Source organism: Myxine glutinosa, chromosome 1 (genome assembly GCF_964187855.1).
Source record: "Myxine glutinosa chromosome 1, kmMyxGlut1.1, whole genome shotgun sequence".
NCBI classification, from domain to species: Eukaryota; Metazoa; Chordata; class Myxini; order Myxiniformes; family Myxinidae; genus Myxine; species Myxine glutinosa.
Window position 1 is genome coordinate 54037979 of NC_136261.1, and position 27380 is coordinate 54065358.

The 27380-nt window shown below is 52.2% G+C and overlaps 1 protein-coding gene across 7 annotated transcripts in view; it reads right to left on the reverse strand.

Moving 5' to 3' along the window:
• Positions 1 to 27380, reverse strand: part of LOC137423906 (uncharacterized) — a 62093-nt gene that overhangs the window by 17439 nt on the left and 17274 nt on the right. For 3 of the 7 annotated variants that reach the window (XR_013622392.1, XM_078771757.1, XM_078771762.1), the window contains exon 1: positions 226 to 3008. Coding sequence is in view for 4 of the 7 variants with exons in the window: in XM_078771757.1 (XP_078627883.1) it covers positions 226 to 1791 (1566 nt within the window). In the remaining 3 variants the exon portion in view is untranslated. Of the gene's footprint in view, positions 1 to 225; positions 4042 to 21411; positions 21472 to 27380 lie in introns of those variants that run through there. The other 4 variants (XR_010983817.2, XR_010983814.2, XM_078771782.1 and 1 more) reach the window with 2 other exon arrangements.

Sequence of the window (27380 nt, forward strand, 5' to 3'; positions counted from 1 at the left end):
AGAAGGAGAGAGAGCAGATGGGAGACGGTTATTTGTAAAGTATAACTATATCTTCATATAACCATGCAATGCAAGAGTTCAATAAATTATATTTAATTTGAGTGAGTCTTAAGAGTTTTTGGCTGAGATGTGTCCAAGAGGTCATAAAGTTCTTTAACAGCAGGCTCAAGTATTTAATAAAGAAGTAGTGTTGTTGGCACACAATGCTAAAGAGCAATATCTTACCTGTGTGTAAATGGCATCTGGGAGTTGGAGGTCGGGACAGAGCCGTGATAACAGCCATGCCATATCCTGGTCGCGAGCTGCGTCTACAGATGATGATGATGTACTTGTGATCACCGTGGCGGCATGTTGTACGCGATCTGGTCCAAGACGTGGAGCAACAGGATAGTCACGAAGTGGTTTCGGAGCATACGTCAAACTTCTCCGGTGCCTGTCCGCACCAGGATTGACCTGGCTTGTTTGTGGCGGTATACACGTATACACTCTAGGTTGGATAATAATCCCATTTGTGCAGTGGTTCGTGCTCTTGCCACTCAGTGTTTCCTCTTGAAAGTCATTGTTGTCAAATACGAACATGACTGGAACATGTTTGACGATATTTGATGGGATTTGCGCATCTCCTTCTTGTTGGCGAAGTTCCCCTATGGCACTTTCGATTTCTTGTATCTTGCTTGTAGACACAGTGTGACCAAATTTGTTCAACATGGTCACCAGTTCTGTACCCCCTGTTATTCTTCGAACAGCAATGGCCAATGAAACGTGCTTCGGGGTCAGAATTCTACCACCTCTACAGCAATATAGGATGTCTTGGCAGATGGAAAGCACCTTTTTGTGTTTGGCATCATCAAGCTTCACAAGCGTTTCAGTGAAGTGTTTTTCTCCGGAGACTATCCAAGATACCATGTTGAAAAGGATGCTTGGAATAGAGGATTCTGCAAACTCTGTTGTGCAGCAATCAGGTGTTGGTGGCCACCTCATGTTTTCAACTTTTTTGAGTTCCTTCCGGATATGTAGACTGAGATAATATGCATTGTACATAGGCGTTTGCTCGTCGTCTGCTGGTGAGAAATTGAAATAATCTTCGACATCTTTATCCTTCAAAGCACGTTCCATGTCTTGACAGGTTTGAATCACCGTTCCTATTTCCATTTGACATGAAAACAACACCTCTGATTCATTCTTTCTGGGTGAGCGATAGAAACGCAAATTGTCTCCGAAGTGGTTTAAAAGTTTGTCTTTTAGATGTCGCAAACTGGGATTCGTACACGATCCATGACGAACCAAAGCTGCAACGAACAGGTTGCGTACTGTCGCCATGGTCCATATTGCTTGCTCATCAACTACCGACTTTTGGATCATAGTGATGTCATGCAAAGCATCTTTACTGTGGTTGGAGTCTTTAGGTAAAGAGGCCTTTGCTGAAATGACCCGTAGAGCATAAGAATTTGTGTAATCATGGTAGCATACGTCATGCTTCAGTAAATCCCTTGCGATGGCATCTGTGCCACCACGTGCCCCACCTGCAAGATGATTGACAATACGACTGTCGTTACGTACGGCTGCTGCTTCTTTGAGTTTCTCCACTGCAGAGAGCAATGTGAATGGTGTGGCCTTGTGTTTTTTTCGTCGGTCTTTTTTATCTTGTTTGTATAGCTCTCGGCATATGATACACTTTCCCAGATCAGTGGGTTGAACTTTAGAGCGTGTAAATCTTTTTTGTGGGGAACAACCGGCGATTTCATCAAATGCATCCTCAAGTGGTGAACGAGCTACACGCTTCTTTTCCATCAAGCGTACACTTTGTAGCAGTTGATATGTTTCACGATGCTACTGGCTTCGACTGGCAGTGGAACTGTTCCATCAATGTATTGTTTGAGGGTTTCGTAGACATGGTCTTTCCGACGTTTCGCGGCATCGCACAATTTACCCCACGAAGCTGTTGTGAACGTGACTTCCTTGCCTGGAGTTTCACTGTACCCATGACAGACGCACTGGTTCCATTTCACCGGTGGCATCGTGGCTCCTCAACATCGACGAATCACTGTTTCAGATCTGGAAGTATATGATAAATATTATATAATTACTGTAAACATATATTAGTACTTGAAATCTTAACACTAGCTGTAGAATATGGTGAATAATATATATCCACCATGCTAAAAAAACAATATCTATATTGTGTTCATTGGTTGTTTCTGATTCATATCTGCTTCAAATAATTCTTAGCAAACTAAAACATGAATACATGCGTTTGGTGTCATATTGAGGTTACTTGCTTTCTAAATGAAAGAAAAAGTAATTTTTTTCAAATTTGCTGCAGCCCTGTTCGACATACACTTGACATTTACCAACAATTATGTGTAGTTTACCAAAGAAATAATGTGGACATTGTATTCTCATGTCTGGAAACATACAAAACGATAGTTCATACACGTATGTACCTTATCTAGATTAGAACATGTGAGAATTAAAATGTTTCATCATAATCGGTTGTGGCCATCTTGGATTTCACAGATGGGCCCAACCGAAAAAGGTTTAACAGTCTGTGGTCATTGTATCTGCACTCAGCACGTCAGAGTAACTGAGAAACGCGCTTCAAATGATCAAAAAGATGACTATACATAGGAAAAACAATGTTCCAATTTATAATTGTTGGCTTCGGACCAGTCGGATTTCAGGGTGGGGGTGGGGGGGTAGGGTGGGGGGGGGGGGGGGGGGGTCACACTGTTGAAATGTAATTTTGCAGCAGAATGGACAATTTCTCAGAGGGTTTCCCTAGCTAAAATTGTTTCACATACAAATACGTACAAAATAAAACACAGAAAACGAATATCTAAGAGGTGCAGACGAAAACTGCATTTTAAGGGTCTTATGGGAATCGCCCACCGACTACAGTGCAAAATGGTTGGTACGTAGTGGAAATGTCCTGACAAAGCAGGTGTCTGCTGATGTCAGGATCCATCGAAGATGGGGACTACTGTTTGTTTTGTAAATTCGCTAATCACTCTGCACCTGTTTTCTTTTTGCACGTATTGTGAATACGTAAATGGATTTGCAAATTGCCCGACTGAGAGAAAGCTTTGCCACAGATTGCGCATTCGTATGGTTTTTCACCTGTGTGAGTTCTCATGTGTTTTCTCAAACAACTTTGTTGGTAAAACGATTTCTTGCACATGGCGCACTTGTGGGGTTTTTCTTCGGTGTGGATTATCATGTGCTTTTTCAAATAGCTCAATTCGTAAAAAGATTTGTCGCAAGTTGCGCACTTATGGGTTTTTTCTCCCGTGTGTTTAATCATGTGACTTTTCAGGTCACTTGATCGATAAAACGCTCTGTCACAGGTTCCACACTTGTGGGGTTTCTGTCCGGTGTGAATGATCATGTGCTTTTTCAAATCGTTAGTTTGAGAAAAGGCTTTGTTACAGGTCGCACACTTGTGGCGCTTTTCTCTGGTGTGAATCATCATGTGACTTCGCAAGCTACCGGAAAAAGGAAACGTTTTGTTGCAGATGGTACACATGTAAGGCTTTTCGCCTGTATGAATTCTCACGTGACTCCGCATGCTACCAGAAGTGGAGAATGCTTTCCCACATATCGTGCATTTGTAAGGCTTCTCTCCTGTGTGGATCTTTAGGTGCTTCACCAGATTTCCAAACTGAGAGCACGCTTTTCCACAGGTTGTACACTCGTAAGGTTTCTCTCCCGTATGAACTCTCATGTGCCTTTTCAAATAACTGGACTGACAAAACGATTTGTTACAGATCGTGCACTTTTGGGGTGTCCTTTCTGTTTGAAGTCTTGTGTTTTTTGCAAAATCATTCAAATGTGAAAATGCTTTTTGCATTTGTGGCCTGTACTCCACGTTGAGCGTTTCCAAAGCGCTTCTGTCGTGAAAAGGGCTTGAACGATTGTTGCATTTGTGCTCATTGTCATCAAAGTGCAGTGGTTCCTTTTGGGCAGGGAGCTGAAGGACTTCACATGGGATGCACCCCTGCCGAAATGTCGTTCTGAAAGACTTCTTAACCTCCACGGATCCTCCTGGAAGCAAGCATTCACACCCATACAATCTGTCAGTAGGTTTACAATAAAACATTAACAAGAAAATCACGTCAAAGTTCAAGTGTCAATAAATATATCCCATCAAAAATCAGAGACAATGTGAAAAAAAGAAAACACCCCATTAACATGTAGTTGTAATATAACAGAAGAAGAAGAACCACTCATTTTGGTCCTTCAGATGCAGTGGACTGCTGAAGCAGTTTTTCCTTGGATCGGGGGCACAATCTCACACAGGATACTCAAATGGCTCATTCTTCCCAGTTAGCTGGCACTCATTTTGCCAACCTCGGAAGGCTGATAGGCTGAGTCAACCCATCTGGTGTTATTTTAATGGCATGACAGGGCCTCAAATTCAGGACCCGAAGATCTTAAGCCAGTCACCTTAACTGTTAAGACAACATCAGGCTTTATTAAAACAACATCTATATTATAATCGGCTACGGTGATTCTGTCTGTCTGTCTGTCTGTCTGTCTGGGGGTGTGGCTTACTCCGTTTACAGAGTAGCTCCACCCATTCTTGGAGAGGCTTCATGTAAAGAAATATCCACCATTTTATTAACTCGAATAGCTTTGAGGCCTGTTTAGTTAGGCCCGTGCTGTCTTTCTCTCTCACACAGGTTTATTTCAACTCTAATTCGATATATCATTTCATTTTTAACAGTCGCTAACATAGTTTTATAATCGTTTGAAAAAAAAAACCGAAAAGGGAATCCTATGAAAGTTTCCATTTTTGGAACGAAATGATTTCTCAAAGGCCTGTAAAATAAAGCCCATTCATTGAGTCACCCTCTCGATTTTATCTCGAATTCCTCATCTGATTTCATTTTTATCGATGGTTTTAGACTCGGTGTCAGAAATAATTGAGAACATTCACGCACACACGGGAAAATGCAGAGATATATTTTTTAAACTCACGCCACCATGATACACGAAAATACACTGCCTAAAATAACAGTCGGGGAAAATTTCGACATATATTAAAAATTCGCTTTTTCTTTTCCGTTAAGATATATTACTTTTACTTTTGATTACATTCGTCACAAAACGACATATATTTCTTCGTTCCTATTTCATTCAACATTATTATCCGGAAGTAAAAACTAAAATATGTTTCAGGAAATTACTGAGATATTTCTTCGTTTCTTTATTAGTTGTGTGTGCATACACCTTAAATAGGTTTATTTGAAATATTTAATTTTCACAATGTAATTTCTTGCCATTTGATGATTACGAGACACTTCCTCTTGAGGATCGTGACAATTCATGCGTTGCGTGGAAACTTCCATTTCCAAAATGAATGAGACGGGAGAGGAGCGAGGAGCGAGACGTTGGAGAGTGAGGCACGAGCGGTTGGAGAGTGAGGCGCGAGGGGTTGGAGAGCAAGGCGCGAAGGGTTGGAGAGCAAGGCGCGAGGGGTTGGAGAGCAAGGCGCGAGGGGTTGGAGAGCAAGGCGCGAGGGGTTGGAGAGCAAGGCGCGAGGGGTTGGAGAGCAAGGCGCGAGGGGTTGGAGAGCAAGGCGCGAGGGGTTGGAGAGCAAGGCGCGAGGGGTTGGAGAGCGAGGCGTGAGGGGTTGGAGAGCGAGGCGCGAGGGGTTGTAGAGCGAGGAGCGAGGAGTTGAAGAGCGAGGAGCGAGGGGTTGAAGAGCGAGGAGCGAGGAGTTGGAGAGCGAGGAGCGAGGGGTTGGAGAGCGAGGAGCGAGGAATTTGGAGAGCGAGGAGCTAGGGGTTGGAGAGCGAGAAGCTAGGGGTTGGAGAGCGAGGAGCTCTGGGTTGGAGAGCGAGGAGCTCGGGGTTGGAGAGTGAGGAGCTATGTGTTGGAGAGTGAGGAGCGAGGGGTTGGAGAGTGAGGAGTGATTGGAGAGGAGTGAGGAGCGATTGGAGTGGAGTGTGAGGAATTGGAGAGGAGTGTGAGGAATTGGAGAGGAGTGTGGGGAATTGGAGAGGAGTGTGAGGCATTGGAGAGGAGTGTGAGGAATTGGAGAGGAGTGTGAGGAATTGGAGAGGAGTGTGAGGAATTGGAGAGGAGTGTGAGGAATTTGAGAGGCGTGTGAGGGATTGGAGAGGAGTGTGGGGAAATATTGGAGAGGAGTGTGGGGAAATATTGGAGAGGAGGTATTGGAGGGGAGTGTGAGGAGGAGTGGGATTGGAGAGGCGTGAGGCTGGAGAGCGGAGAGTGTCAGGTGGAGAGGAGTGAGGAGTCACATATCATGTGAAATAAATAAATTGTGTTCATGACACCATATCTGGATATGAGGAATTGCCAGTAACCATTTTGTAAAATTTAATGTGCAGCATCCAAATCAAGATGTCCAAATGTCACACACGTCCATGCCCGTGGGATTCCCAAGGGTGACCCCACTAGACTACAGCAAGAAAAAGAACGAGACGGGAGAACGAGACCCTCGACGAACGTGATCACAGACTCGCACAGGATGCTGCTGCAACAACGATGAGGGTTGGAGAGGAGTTAGGAGTTGGAGAGGAGTTAGGGGTTAGGGGTTGGGGAGAGAGGAGCTAGGGGTTGGAGAGTGAGGGGCTAGGGGTTGGAGAGCGAGGGGCTAGGGGTTGGAGAGCGAGGATCTATGGGTTGGAGAGCGAGGAGCTAGGGGTTGGAGAGCGAGGAGCTAGGGGTTGGAGAGCAAGGAGCTAGATGTTGGAGAGCGAGGAGCTAGGGGTTGTAGAGCGAAGAGCTAGGGGCTGGAGAGCGAGGAGCTAGGGGTTGGAGAGCGAGGAGCTAGGGGTTGGAGAGCGAGGAGCTAGGGGTTGGAGAGCGAGACGCTCGGGGTTGGAGAGGAGCGAGAAATTGGAGAGGAGTGAGGAGTTGGAGAGTGAGGAGCTAGGGGTTGCAGAGTGAGGGGCTAGGGGTTGCAGAGTGAGGAGCTAGGGGTTGGAGAGTGAGGAGCTGGGGGTTGGAGAGCGACGAGCTAGGGGTTGGAGAGTGAGGAGCTAGGGGTTGCAGAGTGAGGAGCATGGGGTTGGAGATTGAGGAGCTGGGGGTTGGAGAGTGAGGAGCTGGGGGTTGGAGAGTGACGAGCTAGGGGTTGGAGAGTGAGGAGCTAGGGGTTGGAGAGTGAGGAGCTAGGGGTTGGAGAGTGAGGAGCTAGGGGTTGGAGAGTGAGGAGCTAGGGGTTGGAGAGTGAGGAGTGAGGGGTTGGAGAGCGAGGAGCGAGGGGTTGGAGAGCGAGGAGCGAGGGGTTGGAGAGCAAAGAGCGAGGTTTTGGAGAGCGAGGAGCGAGGAGTTGGAGAGCGAGGAGCGAGGCGTTGGAGAGCGAGGAGCTTGGGGTTGGAGAGCGAGGAGCGAGGAGGTTGGAGAGCGAGGAGCGAGGAGTTGGAGAGCGAGGAGCGAGGCGTTGGAGAGCGAGGAGCTTGGGGTTGGAGAGCGAGGAGCGAGGAGGTTGGAGAGCGAGGAGCTCGGGGTTGGAGAGCAAGGGGTGAGGAGTTGGAGAGCGAGAAGTGAGGGGTTGGAGAGCGAGGCACGAGGGGTTGGATAGGAGCGAGGGGTTGGAGAGTGAGGAGCGAGGGGTTGGAGAGCAAGGTGCGAGGAGTTGGATAGGAGCGAGGGGTTGGAGAGTGAGGAGCGAGGGGTTGGAGAGCGAGGAGTGAGGGGTTGGAGAGCGAGGAGTGAGGGGTTGGAGAGCGAGGAGCGAGGGGTTGGAGAGCGAGGAGTGAGGGGTTGGAGAGCGAGGAGCGAGGAGTTGGAGATCGAAGAGCTCGGGGTTGGAGAGAGAGGGGCTAGGGGTTGGAGAGTGAGGAGCAAGGGATTGGAGAGGAAGGAGCTACAGGTTGGAGAGGGAGGAGCTAGGGGTTGGAGAGCGAGGAGCTAGGGATTGGAGAGAGAGGAGCTCGGGGTTGGAGAGAGAGGAGCTAGGGGTTGGAGAGCGACGAGCTAGGGGTAGGAGAGCAAGGAGCTAGGGGTTGGAGAGCGAGGAGCTAGGGGTAGGAGAGCAAGTAGCTAGAGGTTGGAGAGCGAGGAGCTATGTGTTGGAGAGTGAGGAGCGAGGGGTTGGAGAGTGAGGAGTGATTGGAGAGGAGTGAGGAGCGATTGGAGTGGAGTGTGAGGAATTGGAGAGGAGTGTGAGGAGTTGGAGAGGAGTGTGAGGAATTGGAGAGGAGTGTGAGGAATTGGAGAGGAGTGTGAGGAATTGGAGAGGAGTGTGAGGAATTGGAGAGGAGTGTGAGGAATTTGAGAGGCGTGTGAGGAATTTGAGAGGCGTGTGAGGGATTGGAGAGGAGTGTGGGGAAATATTGGAGAGGAGTGTGGGGAAATATTGGAGAGGAGGTATTGGAGGGGAGTGTGAGAAGGAGTGGGATTGGAGAGGCGTGAGGCTGGAGAGAGGAGAGTGTCAGGTGGAGAGGAGTGAGGAGTCACATATCATGTGAAATAAATAAATTGTGTTCATGACACCATTTCTGGATATGAGGAATTGCCAGTAACCATTTTGTAAAATTTAATGTGCAGCATCCAAATCAAGATATCCAAATGTCACACACGTCCATGCCCGTGGGATTCCCAAGGGTGACCCCACTAGACTGCAGCAAGAAAAAGAACGAGACGGGAGAACGAGACCCTTGACGAACGTGATCACAGACTCGCACAGGATGCTGCTGCAACAACGATGAGGGTTGGAGAGGAGTTAGGAGTTGGAGAGGAGTTAGGGGTTAGGGGTTGGAGAGAGAGGAGCTAGGGGTTGGACAGCGAGGATCTATGGGTTGGAGAGCAAGGAGCTAGGGGTTGGAGAGCGAGGAGCTAGGGGTTGGAGAGCGAGGAGCTGGGGGTTGGAGAGCGAGGAGCTAGGGGTTGTAGAGCGAAGAGCTAGGGGTTGGAGAGCGAGGAGCTAGGGGTTGGAGAGCGAGGAGCTAGGGGTTGGAGAGCGAGGAGCTAGGGGTTGGAGAGCGAGGAGCTCGGGGTTGGAGAGGAGCGAGAAATTGGAGAGGAGTGAGGGGTTGGAGAGTGAGGAGCTAGGGGTTGCAGAGTGAGGGGCTAGGGGTTGCAGAGTGAGGAGCTAGGGGTTGGAGAGTGAGGAGCTGGGGGTTGGAGAGCGACGAGCTAGGGGTTGGAGAGTGAGGAGCTAGGGGTTGCAGAGTGAGGAGCATGGGGTTGGAGATTGAGGAGCTGGGGGTTGGAGAGTGAGGAGCTGGGGGTTGGAGAGTGACGAGCTAGGGGTTGGAGAGTGAGGAACTAGGGGTTGGAGAGTGAGGAGCTAGGGTTTGGAGAGTGAGGAGCTAGGGGTTGCAGAGTGAGGAGCTAGGGTTGGAGAGTGAGGAGCGAGGGGTTGGAGAGCGAGGAGCGAGGGGTTGGAGAGCAAAGAGTGAGGTTTTGGAGAGCGAGGAGCGAGGAGTTGGAGAGCGTGGAGCGAGGCATTGGAGAGCGAGGAGCTTGGGGTTGGAGAGCGAGGAGCGAGGAGGTTGGAGAGCGAGGAGCTCGGGTTTGGAGAGTGACGCGCTAGGGGTTGGAGAGTGAGGAGCTAGGGGTTGGAGAGTGAGGAGGTAGGGGTTGGAGAGTGAGGAGCTAGGGGTTGGAGAGTGAGGAGCTAGGGGTTGGAGAGTGAGGAGCTAGGGGTTGGAGAGGGAGGGTGAGGAGTTGGAGAGCGAGGAGCGAGGGGTTGGAGAGCGAGGAGCGAGGGGTTGGAGAGCGAGGTGTTGGAGAGCGAGGAGCGAGGAGTTGGAGAGCGAGGGGTGAGGAGTTGGAGAGTGAGGGGCGAGGGGTTGGAGAGCAAGGGGTGAGGAGTTGGAGAGCAAGAAGCGAGGGGTTGGAGAGCGACTGTCGAGTAGTTGGAGAGCGAGGAGCGACGGGTTGGAGAGCGAGGTGCGAGGGGTTGGAGAGTGAGGAGCTATGGGTTGGATAGGAGCGAGGGGTTGGAGAGTGAGGAGCGAGGGGTTGGAGAGCGAGGAGCGAGGGGTTGGAGAGTGAAGAGCGAGGGGTTGGAGAGTGAAGAGCTAGGGGTTGGAGAGTGAGGCGCTAGGGGTTGGAGAGTCAGGAGCTAGGGGTTGGAGAGTGAGGAGCAAGGGATTGGAGAGGGAGGAGCTAGGGGTTGGAGAGGGAGGAGCTAGGGGTTGGAGAGCGAGGAGCTAGGGGTTGGAGAGAGAGGAGCTTGGGGTTGGAGAGCGAGGAGCTAGGGGTAGGAGAGCAAGGAGCTAGGGGTTGGAGAGCGAGGAGCTAGGGGTGGGAGAGTGAGGGGCTAGGGGTTGGAGAGAGAGGAGCTAGGGGTTGGGGAGTGAGGAGCTAGGGGTTGGAGAGTGAGGGGCGAGGGGTTGGAGAATGAGGGGCGAGGGGTTGGAGAGTGAGGGGCGAGGGGTTGGAGAGTGAGGAGTGATTGGAGAGGAGTGAGGAGCGAATGGAGAGGAGTGTGAGGAATTGGAGAGGAGTGTGAGGAATTGGAGAGGAGTGTGAGGAATTGGAGAGGAGAGTGAGGAATTGGAGAGGAGTGTGAGGAATTGGAGAGGAGTGTGATGAATTGGAGAGGAGTGTGAGGAATTGGAGAGGCATGTGAGGGATTGGAGAGGAGTGTGAGGGAATATTGGAGAGGAGTGTGGGGAAATATTGGAGAGGAGGTATTGTAGGGGAGTGTGAGGAGGAGTGGGATTGGAGAGGCGTGAGGCTGGAGAGAGGAGAGTGTCAGGTGGAGAGGAGTGAGGGGTCACATTTCATGTGAAATAAATAAATTGTCTTCATGACACCATTTCTGGATATGAGGAATTGCCAGTAACCATTTTGTAAAATTTAATGTGCAGCATCCAAATCAAGATGTCCAAATGTCACACACGTCCATGCCCGTGGGATTCCCAAGGGTGACCCCACTAGACTGCAGCAAGAAAAAGAACGAAACGGGAGAACGAGACCCTCGACGAACGTGATCACAGACTCGCACAGGATGCTACTGCAACAACGATGAGGGTTGGAGAGGAGTTAGGAGTTGGAGAGGAGTTAGGGGTTGGTGAGAGAGGAGCTAGGGGTTGGAGAGTGAGGGGCTAGGGGTAGGAGAGCGAGGTCTATGGGTTGGAGAGCGAGGAGCTAGGGGTTGGAAAGCGAGGAGCTAGGGGTTGGAAAGCGAGGAGCTAGGGGTTGTAGAGCGAAGAGCTAGGGGTTGGAGAGCGAGGAGCGAGGGGTTGGAGAGCGAGGAGCTAGGGGTTGGAGAGTGAGGAGCGAGGGGTTGGAGAGCGAGGAGCAAGGGTTTGGAGAGCGAGGGGCGAGGCGTTGGAGAGAGAGGAGCTAGGGGTTGGAGAGAGAGGAGCTACGGGTTGGAGAGCGACGAGCTAGGGGTAGGAGAGCAAGGAGCTAGGGGTTGGAGAGCGAGGAGCAAGGGTAGGAGAGCAAGTAGCTAGAGGTTGGAGAGCGAGGAGCTAGGGGTGGGAGAGTGAGGGGCTAGGGGTTGGAGAGTGAGGAGCTAGGGGTTGGATAGGAGCGAGGAGTTGGAGAGCGAGGAGCGAGTGGTTGGAGAGCGAGGAGCGAGGGGTTGGAGAGGCGAGTGAGGAGCGATTGGGGAGGCGAGTGAGGAGCAATTTGAGAGGCGAGTGAGGAGCTATTGGAGAGGCGAGTGAGGAGCTATTGGAGAGGAGAGTGAGGGATTGGAGAGCGAGGAGCGAGGGGTTGGAGAGCGAAGAGCGAGGTTTTGGAGAGCGAGGAGCGAGGTGTTGGAGAGCGAGGAGCGAGGTGTTGGAGAGTGAGGAGCTTGGGGATGGAGAGCGAGGAGGTTGGAGAGCGAGGGGCGAGGGGTTGGAGAGTGAGGAGCTAGGGGTTGGAGAGTGAGGCGCTAGGGGTTGGATAGTGAGGAGCTAGGGGTTGGAGAGTGAGGAGCTAGGGGTTGGAGAGTGAGGAGCTAGGGGTTGGAGAGTGAGGAGCTAGGGGTTGGAGAGTGAGGAGCTAGGGGTTGGAGAGGGAGGGCGAGGGGTTGGAGAGCGAGGAGCGAGGGGTTGGAGAGCGAGGTGTTGGAGAGCGAGGAGCGAGGAATTGGAGAGCGAGGGGTGAGGAGTTGGAGAGTGAGGGCGAGGGGTTGGAGAGCAAGGGGTGAGGAGTTGGAGAGCAAGAAGCGAGGGGTTGGAGAGCGACTGTCGAGTAGTTGGAGAGCGAGGCGCGAGGGGTTGGAGAGCGAGGCGCGAGGGGTTGGAGAGTGAGGAGCTATGGGTTGGATAGGAGCGAGGGGTTGGAGAGTGAGGAGCGAGGGGTTGCAGAGCGATGAGCGAGGGGTTGGAGAGTGAAGAGCTAGGGGTTGGAGAGTGAGGAGCTAGGGGTTGGAGAGTGAGGAGCAAGGGATTGGAGAGGGAGGAGCTAGGGATTGGAGAGGGAGGAGCTAGGGGTTGGAGAGGGAGGAGCTAGGGGTTGGAGATCGAGGAGAGAGGGGTTGGAGAGAGAGGAGCTAGGGGATGGAGAGCGAGGAGCTAGGGGTAGGAGAGCAAGGAGCTAGGGGTTGGAGAGCAAGGAGCTAGGGGTTGGAGAGCGAGGAGCTAGGGGTGGGAGAGTGAGGGGCTAGGGGTTGGAGAGAGAGAGGAGCTAGGGGTTGGAGAGTGAGGGGCGAGGGGTTGGAGAGTGAGGGGCGAGGGGTTGGAGAGTGAGGACTGATTGGAGAGGAGTGAGGAGCAAATGGCGTTGAGTGTGAGGAACTGGAGAGGAGTGTGAGGAATTGGAGAGGAGTGTGAGGAATTGGACAGGAGTGTGAGGAATTGGAGAGGAGTGTGAGGAATTGGAGAGGCATGTGAGGAATTGGAGAGGCATGTGAGGGATTGGAGAGGAGTGTGAGGGAATATTGGAGAGGAGTGTGGGGAAATATTGGAGAGGAGGTATTGGAGGGGAGTGTGAGGAGGAGTGGGATTGGAGAGGCGTGAGGCTGGAGAGAGGAGAGTGTCAGGTGGAGAGGAGTGAGGGGTCACATATCATGTGAAATAAATAAATTGTCTTCATGACACCATTTCTGGATATGAGGAATTGCCAGTAACCATTTTGTAAAATTTAATGTGCAGCATCCAAATCAAGATGTCCAAATGTCACACACGTCCATGCCCGTGGGATTCCCAAGGGTGACCCCACTAGACTGCAGCAAGAAAAAGAACGAAACGGGAGAACGAGACCCTCGACGAACGTGATCACAGACTCGCACAGGATGCTGCTGCAACAACGATGAGGGTTGGAGAGGAGTTAGGAGTTGGAGAGGAGTTAGGGGTTGGAGAGAGAGGAGCTAGGGGTTGGAGAGTGAGGGGCTAGGGGTTGGAGAGCGAGGTCTATGGGTTGGAGAGTGAGGAGCTAGGGGTTGGAGAGCGAGGAGCTCGGGGTTGGAGAGCAAGGAGCTAGGGGTTGGAGAGCGAGGAGCTAGGGGTTGGAAAGCGAGGAGCTAGGGGTTGGAAAGCGAGGAGCTAGGGGTTGTAGAGCGAAGAGCTAGGGGTTGGAGAGCGAGGAGCTAGGGGTTGGAGAGCGAGGAGCTAGGGGTTGGAAAGCGAGGAGCTAGGGGTTGGAAAGCGAGGAGCTCGGGGTTGTAGAGCGAAGAGCTAGGGGTTGGAGAGCGAGGAGCTAGGGGTTGGAGAGCGAGGAGCTAGGGGTTGGAGAGCGAGGAGCTAGGGGTTGGAGAGTGAGGGGCTCGGGGTTGGAGAGGAGCGAGAAATTGGAGAGGAGTGAGGGGTTGGAGAGCGAGGAGCTAGGGGTTGCAGTGTGAGGAGCTAGGGGTTGCAGAGTGAGGAGTTGGGGGTTGGAGAGCGACGAGCTAGGGGTTGGAGAGCGAGGAGCTAGGGGTTGGAGAGTGAGGAGCTAGGGGTTGGAGAGTGAGGAGCTAGGGGTTGGAAAGCGAGGAGCTATGGGTTGGAAAGCGAGGAGCTAGGGGTTGTAGAGCGAAGAGCTAGGGGTTGGAGAGCGAGGAGCTAGGGGTTGGAGAGCGAGGAGCTCGGGGTTGGAGAGCGAGGAGCTAGGGGTTGGAGAGTGAGGGGCTCGGGGTTGGAGAGGAGCGAGAAATTGGAGAGGAGTGAGGGGTTGGAGAGTGAGGAGCTAGGGGTTGCAGTGTGAGGAGCTCGGGGTTGGAGAGCGAGGAGCTGGGGGTTGGAGAGCGACGAGCTAGGGGTTGGAGAGTGAGGAGCTAGGGGTTGGAGAGTGAGGAGCTAGGGGTTGGAGAGTGAGGAGCTAGGGGTTGGAGAGTGAGGAGCTAGGGGTTGGAGAGTGAGGAGCTAGGGGTTGGAGAGTGAAGAGCGAGGGTTTGGAGAGCGAGGAGCGAGGGGTTGGAGAGCGAGGAGTGAGGCGTTGGAGAGCTCGGAGCGAGGGGTTGGAGAGCGAGGAGTGAGGAGTTGGAGAGCGAGGAGCTCGGGGTTGGAGAGTGAGGAACTAGGGGTTGGAGAGTGAGGAGCTAGGGGTTGGAGAGTGAGGCGCTAGGGGTTGGAGAGTGAGGAGCTAGGGGTTGGAGAGTGAGGAGCTATGGGGTTGGAGAGTGAGGAGCTAGGGGTTGGAGAGTGAGGAGCTAGGGGTTGGAGAGGGAGGAGTGAGGTGTTGGAGAGGGAGGAGCTAGGGGTTGGAGAGGGAGGAGCTAGGAGTTGGAGAGGGAGGAGCTAGGGGTTGGAGAGCGAGGAGCGAGGGGTTGGAGAGTGAGGAGCGAGGAGTTGGAGAGCGAGGTGTTGGAGAGCGAGGGGCGAGGAGTTGGAGAGCGAGGGGTGAGGAGTTGGAGAGTGAGGAGCGAGGGGTTGGAGAGCAAGGGGTGAGGAGTTGGAGAGCGAGAAGTGAGGGGTTGGAGAGCGAGGCGCGAGGGGCTGGATAGGAGCGAGGGGTTGGAGAGTGAGGAGCGAGGGGTTGGAGAGCAAGGTGCGAGGGGTTGGATAGGAGCGAGGGGTTGGAGAGTGAGGCGCGAGGGGTTGGAGAGCGAGGAGTGAGGGGTTGGAGAGCGAGGAGCGAGGGGTTGGAGAGCGAGGAGCGAGGGGTTGGAGAGCGAGGAGCGAGGGGTTGGAGAGCGAGGAGCGAGGGGTTGGAGAGCGAGGAGCGAGGGGTTGGAGAGCGAAGAGCTCGGGGTTGGAGAGAGAGGGGCTAAGGGTTGGAGAGTGAGGAGCAAGGGATTGGAGAGGAAGGAGCTACAGGTTGGAGAGGGAGGAGCTAGGGGTTGGAGAGCGAGGAGCCAGGGATTGGAGAGAGAGGAGCTCGGGGTTGGAGAGAGAGGAGCTAGGGGTTGGAGAGCGACGAGCTAGGGGTAGGAGAGCAAGGAGCTAGGGGTTGGAGAGCGACGAGCTAGGGGTAGGAGAGCAAGTAGCTAGAGGTTGGAGAGCGAGGAGCTAGGGGTGGGAGAGTGAGGAGCTAGGGGTTGGAGAGTGAGGAGCTCGGGGTTGGATAGGAGCTCGGGGTTGGAGAGCGCGGAGCGAGGGGTTGGAGAGCGAGGAGCAAGGGGTTGGAGAGGCGAGTGAGGAGCGATTGGAGAGGCGAGTGAGGAGCGATTGGAGGGGCGAGTGAGGAGCGATTGGAGAGGCGAGTGAGGAGCGATTGGAGAGGCGAGTGAGGAGCGATTGGAGAGGCGAGTGAGGAGCTATTGGAGAGGAGAGTGAGGGATTGGAGAGCGAGGAGCGAGGGGTTGGAGAGTGAAGAGCGAGGTTTTGGAGAGCGAGGAGCGAGGGGTTGGAGAGCTCGGAGCGAGGCGTTGGAGAGCGAGGAGCTTGGGGTTGGAGAGCGAGGAGCGAGGAGGTTGGAGAGCGAGGAGCTCGGGGTTGGAGAGTGAGGCGCTAGGGGTTGGAGAGTGAGCAGCTAGGGGTTGGAGAGTGAGGAGCTAGGGTTTGGAGAGTGAGGAGCTAGGGTTTGGAGGGTGAGGAGTTCGGGGTTGGAGAGGGAGGAGCTAGGGTTTGGAGAGGGAGGAGCTAGGGGTTGGAGAGGGAGGAGCTAGGGGTTGGAGAGCGAGGAGCGAGGGGTTGGAGAGCGAGGGGCGAGGAGTTGGAGAGCGAGGGGTGAGGAGTTGGAGAGTGAGGGGCGAGGGGTTGGAGAGCAAGGGGTGAGGAGTTGGAGAGCGAGAAGTGAGGGGTTGGAGAGCGAGGCGTGAAGGGTTGGATAGGAGCGAGGAGTTGGAGAGTGAGGAGCGAGGGGTTGGAGAGCGAGGCGCGAGGGGTTGGATAGGAGCGAGGGGTTGGAGAGTGAGGAGCGAGGGGTTGGAGAGCGAGGAGTGAGGGGTTGGAGAGCGAGGAGCGAGGGGTTGGAGAGCGAGGAGCGAGGGGTTGGAGAGCGAGGAGCGAGGGGTTGGAGAGGGAGGAGCTAGGGGTTGGAGAGAGGAGCTAGTGTTTGGAGAGAGAGGAGCTAGGGGTTGGAGAGCGAGGAGCTAGCGGTAGGAGAGCAAGGAGCTAGGGGTTGGAGAGCGAGGCGCTCGGGGTTGGAGAGCGAGGAGCTAGGTTTTGGAGAGCGAGGAGCTAGGTGTTGGAGAGCGAGGAGCTTGGTGTTGGAGAGCAAGGAGCAAGGAATTGGAGAGTGAGGAGCAAGGATTTGGAGAGTGAGGGGCTGGAGAGTGAGGAGCGAGGGGTTGGAGAGCGAGGCGCTAGGGGTTGGAGAGCGAGGAGCGAGGGGTTGGAGAGCGAGGAGCAAGGGATTGGAGAGAGAGGAGCTAGGGGTTGGAGAGAGAGGAGCTATGGGTTGGCGAGCGAGGAGCTAGGGGTAGGAGAGCAAGGAGCTAGGGGTTGGAGAGCGAGGAGCTAGGGGTTGGAGAGAGAGGCGCTCGGGGTTGGAGAGAGAGGCGCTCGGGGTTGGAGAGCGAGGAGCTAGGTTTTGGAGAGCGAGGAGCTAGGTGTTGGAGAGCGAGGAGCTTGGTGTTGGAGAGTGAGGAGTGAGGAATTGGAGAGTGAGGAGCAAGGATTTGGAGAGTGAGGGGCTGGAGAGTGAGGGGCGAGGAGTTGGAGAGTGAGGGGTGAGTGGTTGGAGAGCGAGGAGCTAGGGGTTGGAGAGCGAGGAGCAAGGGGTTGGAGAGCGAGGAGCTAAGGGTTAGAGAGCGAGGAGCTAGGGGTTGGACAGCTAGGCGCTCGGGGTTGGAGAGCTTGGAGCTCGGTGTTGGAGAGTGAGGAGCAAGGATTTGGAGAGTGAGGGGCTGGAGAGTGAGGGGCGAGGAGCTAGGGGTTGGAGAGTGAGGAGCTGGGGGTTGGAGAGTGAGGAGCTGGGGGTTGGAGAGTGAGGAGCTAGGGGTTGGAGAGTGAGGAGCTAGGAGTTGGCGCGTGAGGAGCTAGGGGTTGGAGAGTGAGGAGCTAGGGGTTGGAGAGTGAGGAGCGAGGGGTTGGAGAGCGAGGAGCGAGGGGTTGGAGAGCGAAGAGCGAGGTTTTGGAGAGCGAGGAGCGAGGGGTTGGAGAGTGAGGAGCTATGGGTTGGAGAGTGAGGAGCTAGGGGTTGGAGAGTGAGGAGCTAGGGGTTGGAGAGTGAGGAGCTAGGGGTTGGAGAGTGAGGAGCAAGGGATTGGAGAGGGAGGAGCTAGGGGTTGGAGAGCAAGGAGCTAGGGATTGGAGAGAGAGGAGCTAGGGGTTTGGAGAGAGAGGAGCTAGGGGTTGGAGAGCGAGGAGCTAGGGGTAGGAGAGCAAGGAGCTAGGGTTTGGAGAGCAAGGAGCTAGGGGTGGGAGAGTGAGGAGCTAGGGGTTGGAGAGAGAGGAGCTAGGGGTTGGAGAGTGAGGAGCTAGGGGTAGGAGAGCAAGGAGCTAGGGGTTGGAGAGCGAGGAGCTAGGGGTGGGAGAGTGAGGAGCTAGGGGTTGGATAGGAGTGAGGGGTTGGAGAGCGAGGAGCGAGGGGTTGGAGAGTGAGGAGCGAGGGGTTGGAGAGCGAGGAGCGAGGGGTTGGAGAGCGAGGAGCGAGGGGTTGGAGAGCGAGGAGCAAGGGATTGGAGAGGGAGGAGCTAGGGGTTGGAGAGTGAGGAGCTAAGAGTTGGAGAGGGAGGAGCTAGTGGTTGGAGAGAGTGGAGCTAGGGGTTGGAGAGAGAGGAGCTAGGGGTTGGAGAGCGAGGAGCTAGGGGTAGGAGAGCAAGGACCTAGGGGTTGGAGAGCAAGGAGCTAGGGGTTGGAGGGCGAGGCGCTCGGGGTTGGAGAGCGAGGAGCTAGGTTTTGGAGAGCGAGGAGCTAGGTGTTGGAGAGCGAGGAGCTTGGTGTTGGAGAGTGAGGAGCGAGGCTTTGGAGAGTGAGGAGCAAGGATTTGGAGAGTGAGGGGCTGGAGAGCGAGGAGCTAGGGGTTGGAGAGCGAGGAGCAAGGGGTTGGAGAGCGAGGAGCTAAGGGTTAGAGAGCGAGGAGCTAGGGGTTGGACAGCTAAGCGCTCAGGGTTGGAGAGCTTGGAGCTCGGTGTTGGAGAGTGAGGAGCAAGGATTTGGAGAGTGAGGGGCTGGAGAGTGAGGGGCGAGGAGTTAGAGAGTGAGGCGCGAGGGTTTGGAGAGCGACTGGCGAGTGGTTGGAGAGCGAGGAGCTAGGGGTTGGAGAGCGAGGAGCTAGGGGTTGGAGAGCGAGGAGCTAGGGGTTGGAGAGCGAGGGGTTGGAGAGCGAGGAGCGAGGGGTTGGAGAGCGAGGAGCTGGAGAGCGAAGAGCGAGGGGTTGGAGAGTGAGGAGCTAGGGCTTTGTAGGGGAGCGAGGGGTTGGAGAGCGAGGAGCAAGGGGTTGGAGAGTGAGGAGCAAGGGGTTGGAGAGCGAGGAGCAAGGGGTTGGAGAGCGAGGAGCAAGGGGTTGGAGAGCGAGGAGCATGGGGTTGGAGAGCGAGGGGCAAGGGGTTGGAGAGCGAGGGGCAAGAGATTGGAGGAGGAGCTAGGGATTGGAGAGGAGGAGCTAGGGATTGGAGAGGGGGAGCTAGGGGTTGGAGAGCGAGGAACGAGGGGTGGGAGAGTGAGGGGCTAGGGGTGGGAGAGTGAGGGGCTAGGGGTTGGAGAGTGAGGAGCTAGGGGTTGGATAGGAGCGAGGGGTTGGAGAGCGAGGAGCGAGGGGTTGGAGAGCGAGGAGCGAGGGGTTGGAGAGTGAGGAGCGAGGTTTTGGAGAGCGAGGATCGAGGGGTTGGAGAGCGAGGAGCTAAGGGTTGGAGAGCGAGGAGCGAGGTGTTGGAGAGCGAGGAGCTAGGTGTTGGAGAGCGAGGAGCTAGGTGTTGGAGAGCGAGGAGCTAGGGGTTGGAGAGCGAGGAGCTAGGGGTTGGAGAGTGAGGAGCTAGGGGTTGGAGAGCGAGGAGCTAGGGGTTGGAGAGTGAGGAGCTAGGGGTTGGAGAGCGAGGAGCTAGGGGTTGGAGAGCGAGGAGCTAGGGGTTGGAGAGCGAGGAGCTAGGGGTTGGAGAGCGAGGAGCTAGGGGTTGGAGAGCGAGGAGCTAGGGGTTGGAGAGCGAGGAGCTCGGGGTTGGAGAGCGAGGAGCTAGGGGTTGGAGAGCAAGGAGTTCGGTGTTGGAGAGCGAGGAGCTAGGTGTTGGAGAGCGAGGAGCTAGGTGTTGGAGAGTGAGGAGCGAGGAGTTGGAGAGTGAGGAGCAAGGAGTTGGAGAGTGAAGGCCGATTGGAGCGGAGAGTGAGGAGCGATTGGAGGCGAGTGTGAGGAATTCGAGAGGAGTGTGAGGGATTGGAGAGGAGTGTGAGGGATTGGAGAGGAGTGTGAGGAAGTTTTGGAGGGAAGTGTGAGGAGGAGTGGGATTGGAGAGGCGTGAGGGTGGAGAGAGGAGAGTGTCAGGTGGAGAGGAGTGAGGGGTCACATATTATGTGAAATAAATAAATTGTGTTCATTACACCATTTCTGGATCTGATGAATTGCCAGTAACCATTTCGTAAAATTTAATGTGCAGCATCCAAATCAAGATGTCCAAATGTCACACACGTCCATGCCCGTGGGATTCCCACGGGTGACCCCACTGGTGAATAATATTTGAGATTCCTGCAGAAGTAGCCACACTCGTACTTTTTCTGCGACACACCTTAAATGGAGCCCTTTCCAAACACCCCTCATCTAATCCTCTCCCTACTCTCTGGCAGTGTATTAAGGTGTACAACAATGAAGCATACCTCCAACCCCTTCATTTTTTTTTAATGCAAACATGAGATTACCCTGAATGTCTACATCATGGCCTCCAATGCCGACCCCCAACGTTGAAATTATTGGCATGGCAAAGAAATTCCTCTGCAATCCTCAGGTTATGGAAATTTACAAGGCCTTCATCTGGAGGTGTCATAGAATGTGGCTCCTCACTTCCTGTCAATCGTGTCTCACAACAAAGCCAAGTCTCAGGGTGTGCTTCTCATTCACGGCAGGAAAGATGATTTCCTTATGGCCTGTGACTCGATATTTTGAGGACTTGTTCCTCACACCTTCTGACCTCTCTGCCTCCATAATCACACATTTGACCTGAACACCTTACCTTATCCTCCCCAAGTCCAAGCTTGATGTTCACCTCCATTCATATATCCCCTTGTTCCCTTGCATGTGGATCTTGTCTCTTCCAGTCCTTATAAATGACCCACCCACCGTGACCACATTATGTCTCCTATCTCCCCCACTGAGATTTTCTTGACCTGACAAGACCCTGTCTCCTTTCACTTTCAGTAAGTCTCGTCTTTTCATGGTGCTCTACAATGCTGTGCCTTCTGTTCTTCCAATATTTAAAAAGCCTTGGCAACTGTGTAAACAAACAACAACCCTTTTTCTGTTGCTTGCAGTGTTGTACTGTATAATAAATAATCATGGCATCTTGCACACTGTATTTAAACGGTTATTTTATGTGAAATGCACACATTGCGAGAGATTTTGTCGGGCAATGTGCATTGTGCATGTAACCTATACTCAAAATAATTTCGCCATTTCAAATGATCTGTAACTGTTGCAATTAACAAGAGTTGACTGTACCTGATTGAATGTGCAATCACTTTAACAGTTACAAAAATGCATAGCTGAGCACAAGAAATGTGAGAGGAAAGGGGGCAATTGGGGGAGGGGTGGGAGGGATGGGGGAGGGATAGGGGAGGGGTGGGAGGGATGGGAGGGATGGAGGACGGGTATCTGAAATATTGCTCAGGGTAGAAAAAGGAAGTTCAAACAAGCAAAATTGAAACAGGCGAGCTCCAAAACCCATAACATATCATTCTATGCATTGTCTACTCTCAAGTATTATTTTAGAATATACAGTACCAATAATTATAATTAATTAAAATTATAATGAATAGAATTAATATTAATTAATATTATAATTAATAGAATCATAATTAATTATAACTAAAATAATAAAATTTTTATTTGTCGTACCAATAATTATAATTAATTAATTACAATTCAAATTATAATTATTATAATTAATATAATGATAATTAATTATAATTATAATAATACAATTTTTATTTGTTGTACCAATAATTGGAGTACAAGCTTTAAAAAGCATGAATGCAATTCATATTGTAAATCTTCATCTTCTGAAGATTCTATAAAGAAAAACAAGACAAGTTCACTCACCACATATTGAGTCCAAGAGCTCTTCATCATCGGGTTCAACCTTCACATCTTGAAGCAAACCTGTAAAGTCATGATGAAGAATGAAGTTAATCCAACCCAATGGAAGCAAGCATGCCATAAAATGTCAGCAGCACCATACTCATCTGCAGGAAATCAACAATCATTTAATAGTCTAGTTGCCAGATTGATGACCTTGTTGTTGTGAGAAGTGTCTTGTTTTTTGATGGTTTCTTATTAATATGGTTCTATAGAGAAAATTTAGCTTCGTTGCCAGATCGGTAACCTAGGGGAAATCCCGTAATTAGCATAAATCCAAAATGGCCGCTTCGGATGGCGGTGGATTATGACTTTTTAACCAACTAACTTCCAATCGCATACGATATGTGTTTTCATATATTTTTGACCTCAGGAATCGATATCTGGAGGCAGTTTTGTGATTTGGGATAAAATTTATTTGTATGTCGTCACCAAGAGGGTTACTGGAATGGCGTGAGCTCTGATCAGTTTGGTGAGCAAACTGCCATTCAAATAGGAAAGGGTGGTCTCAAGGGATCTCCAGAAAGGGTTACAGAGTGGATTGATTATTTTCCCATCACTGCCTACATCTCTGACACCATGGAGCACATCTACCCTTATCCCATCGTCCTTGAACACAAAGATCAAGCTGAAGCAAGTTACACATGCAGAGGACCACGTCACAAGGAGGAGGGAAAAAAAGGAGAGAGATGGATGCAGATGACCGATGTCGAATCTCGCTTGAACTGTCCAAACTGTCTCATCCATTGGAGAATGGGTCACCACACCTCTACAACATCGTCAATGGTAAATTCTGTTCCCCTGATGCTGAGGTGAATGTCGCTGAATCAGTCGACATAGGCGAAAAAAATCGCTGCAGATTTCCGGACATCCCTCCCATCAGGATCCCATGGAACCATTTATAGCCCCATCAAGACCATGGAACACATTCAGAAAGGTGTGAGAGTTGGAGACAAAATGATCTTCGACTTAGAAACTATCTTCCTCAGGCTGTTGACCATTGGACAACAGCGGCACATGAAGCTAGCACCCATTTTCCAGTAAGAGTTGTGTCTCATACCGCCCTCACTCATCGACGAGTATGGCATCTTGAGGAAAGGTAGCAAAGCACCTCTGGCTCGCAAACTGTGTGTGAAGACAAGACAACCAAGGCTACCCGAGATCACCATCGTTGACATGCGACAGCTTCTTTACCACATTGTTTGGCCATCGAAAGGTAATGCATCTGTCATAGGTAAGTCCATCAAAACCAGGTTGTCCTCTACCTGGTAAGAAGATATTTGTCTTTGATAAGTACAGCAGTGTTTCTGCAAAGGACCATGGACGTATGCGACGTGCTGGCCTCGGCTCCATCAACTACAACCTCACCATCAACACACCGCTTCCTAGTCGAGAAGCCATCATGAGGAATAAGCACAACAAGCTGCAACTGTTGAAAGTGCTAAGTACCTACAACTTTGGAGAAGGAGTCACTGTGGAGAGTCCTAGCAATGGTGTGTTCACTCATGACAAAGCGGACATAACAATGATCTCGTACCTCCTCATGGCTGCCGAGTCCGACACGCGAGTGATCCGCATTCTCTCAGATGACACCGATGTGTTCGTGCTGCTTGTGTACTGGGTGTACCGAAACAAGATCCAGGCCACAATGCAAATGGAGCGGTGGGATGGACCCGTTTGGGACATCAACGCCACCTGTGCCCAACTCGGCCCCAAGTGCCTGCAGATCCTGGAAATGCACTACATTACTGGTTCAGATACCACCTCATACCTGTACGGCAAGGGGAAAGTGTCGGCCCTGAAGACCCTGAGAGCTGGCGACTTACCAGGCCTGTACCTAGCCTTGGGCAAGCTTGATGCCACCCATGCACAGCTCGTGGAAGCAGGACAGGCGTTCTTCTGTGCTCTATATGGTCAGTGTTACGTGGTCCCCTCGGTGAATACCTGGTCTCGGTGACCCCCGGACCGTGAGAGGAACTTCGCCAGAAAGCTGTATTATATATGCGCTTTCGCCACGCAATCCATATGAATTTCACCCAAGAGACAACTGATGTTCAAGGATATATTTCAATGGTAATGATACCATACAATTTCAACGATACAACCACGGAGATTTTCCCCGAGCAATCAACAATACACAACCATCAACAATTCCCAACCCACAATCAATTCCCTATGATTAAGATGGCCATCTTATATACGTGTGTCCCGGTGAGTACTCACGACCCCCGTTTGGTCTCGGTCCCGCACAATGTCTCTGGGCCCCTCCTGACCAAGATGATGGTCGGCGTCGCCGCACTCGGGCGGTTGAACGAACCCCGGGTGGACGTGTTTCCACCGGGCAGGTATCGTACCCGGCACCCCGGCTGCAGCCCCTCGCGGCCACGCGAAGCGGGGACGGGAAAGCAAGCCCAAAAGCCCCACGCCGCTTGCCAGGCGTGTTAGGCCCCAACGGGCGACCCGTACGCGTCTTTTTTAGACGGTGTCGCGCACGGCGCCAAACGCTGGGTCGGTGCACGGCCACACGACAGTTTGCCGTCCACCGGGCAGGTATCCGTCCCGGTAACTCCTCTCGCCAGACAGGCTCGGGAACGCCGCTTTTCCACACGGCTCAATCAATCCCACCTCTCGTCGGTGCGGGGCGAGGAAGAAGAATCCTCGTCCTTTTTTCCTCGTGTCTTTTCCCTTCCGTTTCCGGTCACTTCCGTTTCTGGCCACCCTTTCAGAAGGGCTCCTGACCCTCCAACCACAACAACTACACAACAACTTAATATACTACACACGGATAAGCAAAGACCTGAATGGTAATTCACATACATTCACATAAATATGTAACACTCCCCCCCTTCAAGAAAGAAAGTTTGAACCCAGCGAAAACTTTCTTTGCCGGCCAATTTGGAGAAACCAACCAGATAACTCAACCCCCCCACATTATCAGTTCCCCCCGGGCACAGTTATCACTTAAAAATAAAGCAACCAAAATTTCACCACAACCCCTCCAGATTACTCACTCTGGACTAAGCACCAGCAACGACATTGTCCCTGCCAAATCAAACTCCATCTCATGACCCTCTGACTTTGACCGTCAGTTTCTTGTGAATGAAGGTTAAGGGGTTGATCAAAGATCCAAAGTTAAGCCACTCGATAGCACTTTTTCCGGGAGGCCAAGCCGAGTATTCACTACATGGATGCCTTTAGGAACGTGGAGTTCACGGTTAGTCCGTGCAGGAAAGTTCTCTACATGGGCGCCTTGAGGAACGTGGAGTTCACGGTTAGTCCGTGCATGAAAGTTCACTACATGGACGCCTTTAGGAACGGCGTTCACGGTTAATCCGTGTAGGAATCTTGGCTCGGCGGCTCCGCCGCCTTCAGTGCTTCAACTTCTCAGAACTTCCCTAATACTTTGGGTGGGACCACTTGTCCCTGTAGTCCCATGAATAGCGGTCTCCTTCTCGGCCACTACTTTGCCAATCCTTCCTTCGGGAGCGGCCGTAACTCAGGGAGCCTCCATAATAATATTGATTGCGGCCACCACCAAAACTACCGCCCCGTTGTCCTCTCCTGTAGACCTCTCGACGTCTACGAAATGCCTTCCCTACTGTTATGGTCCGACCCTCCAAATCCTTGCCATTCCAATTCTTCTCTGCCTCTCTGGCGTCTTTTGTGCTGGCAAACGTGACAAAGCCGAACCCTCTTGACTGTTGCGTTTCCCAGTCTCTTACCAACCGCACTTCCCCCAGCGGCCCATATCTGTTGAAGACAGAGGTCAGAACTTCTTCCTCTGTTTTGAAGTTCAGTCCCCCTACAAATAACTTGGCACTTTTGTCGCCATCCCGAGCTGGTGTGGCGTTATTTTCCCTGCTGGGCTCTTTACCAACCCTCAGGTTACCATAAACTTGACCCCCGGCCAAATCATTCCCGATAACCACAGATACACCCTCTACAGGAAGCGTGGCTTGTAAACCGACGGTGACCGGTCCTGACACCAAATCGGACTCCAAATGGATGACATGAAGGGGAGCACTAACACTGCCCCCGATCCCCTGTAAACGAACACTATCCCCCGTTGCCGTCTCCTCGGACCATGGCAAAATGCCTTCAAGCATTAAAGATTGATGTGCCCCTATGTCCCTCAATATCCTAACCGGTTTCCGGTTAGTCGAGGCTCCATCCCGTGACACAAACCCCTCTGAAATAAATGGTTGGTAACCCTTTTGATGGCGATTTCTCACAATGGCCATTGCGTTTGGAGTCGTAGTAGTCGGACTCCGCTCTGGGTCTTCGCTTTTCATGCGGTAACAACTGGACATCAAGTGTCCAGGTTTCTTGCAAAAAGCGCAAGTAGGCCCGGAGGAAAAACTCGTGGTCTGCCTCGGGCCCCCCGAACTATAAGTTTGTCTTGGGCCCGCATCCCTCTGATTTCGAACAGGTGGGGTATCATAGTTGTCCCCATAATCATCTCGAGGCCGCCGCCATGTATGGTCGTTCTCCGCACCTGCTGTTCCCCACCTCCCCTGCGGAGATCTAGGCGAGGAGTTAGGTTCGTGGACCCCTATTCGGTGGGTTAAGGCATAATCATCTGCCATGGTGGCTGCGTCCCACAACTTTGGTACTTTCTTTTCCTGCAGGTACACTTTGATGTCCTCGTGGACACACTGCTGGAATTCCTCCACCAGGATCAAGTCCCGCAATGTCTCGAAGTCTTTCCCGACTCCTTTTGACTCACACCACCGATCAAACATGTTTTCTTTCACTCTGGCAAACTCCACATGGGTCTCACTCTCCCTCTTCCTGGCATTCCTGAATTTTTGCCTGTAAGCTTCCGGAACCAACTCATACGCTTTGAGGATGTGCGTCTTCAGTACCTCATAATCTGCACATTGGTCCATTGGTAGCGCCGAATAAATTTCCTGAGCTTTCCCCACCAGCACACTTTGCACGAGTATGGTCCAGGCCTCCTCCGGCCAGTTTAATTGTCGAGCCACTTTCTCAAAGTGTGGAAAAAATTTCGCGACTTATTTTTCACTGAACGGTGGAACCAGCCTCACATGTCTGCCCACATCCCAGGTTTTCTGGTTAGGTGTCGACCCCGTCAGCAAGGGTGGTGCCTCTCCCCGTTCTCTCATTAACTCCAGCTCCTTGAATTTGATTTCTTGCTGAAGCTCCATGTCACGTTCCTTTAATTCCCTTTCCGCTTTTCTCTCCTCTGCTTCGAGGTCCCTTGCAGCTCTCCTCTCCTCCGCTTTTCTCCCTTCTAACCTTTCCTGGAGTTCTCGTTCCACTCTCCTTTCCTCTGCTTGTTTCTCTTCTCTCCTCTCTTCTGCTTTCCTTTCTGCTTCTGCTCTTTCCTTTTCTGCTTTCCTTTCTTCTTCTGCTAACCTTTCCTGGAGTTCTCATTCCACTCTCCTTTCCTCTGCTTGTTTCTCTTCCCTCCTCTCCTCTGCTTTCCTTTCTTCTTCTGCTCTTTCCTTTTCTGCTTTCCTTTCTTCTTCTGCTCTTTCCTTTTCTGCTTTCCTTTCTTCTTCTTTAATCCGTTCCTGGCTCCGTAATTGCAACTCCAGTTTCCGGAGCTCAACGTCTTCTGGTTCTTCGGGTAGCCACTCCCAGGCTAACTCGTCCCATGTTCCTAATCCCACCATAGATTCTATCACCGTGGCCTGCAACTCTGCCTTCCTCAAATTAGTTCGGACCTCCAAGTTAAAATGTTTGGCCAATTTCAAGAGGTCCGACTTTAGCAACGCTCGGAACTGTGCCTCACTCGGGGTTACCACAAAGTTCTGTGCCACAAACGCCATGGTGCCTATCGTTAACACCTGTTAACCTTCACCCAAGACTTTACCCCAATTTCTCAAATTTTTTTTTACCAATTAATAATTAATTAATAAATTTTAATTAATAAAAAATTATTATTTTATTATGTTATACAATTTTAA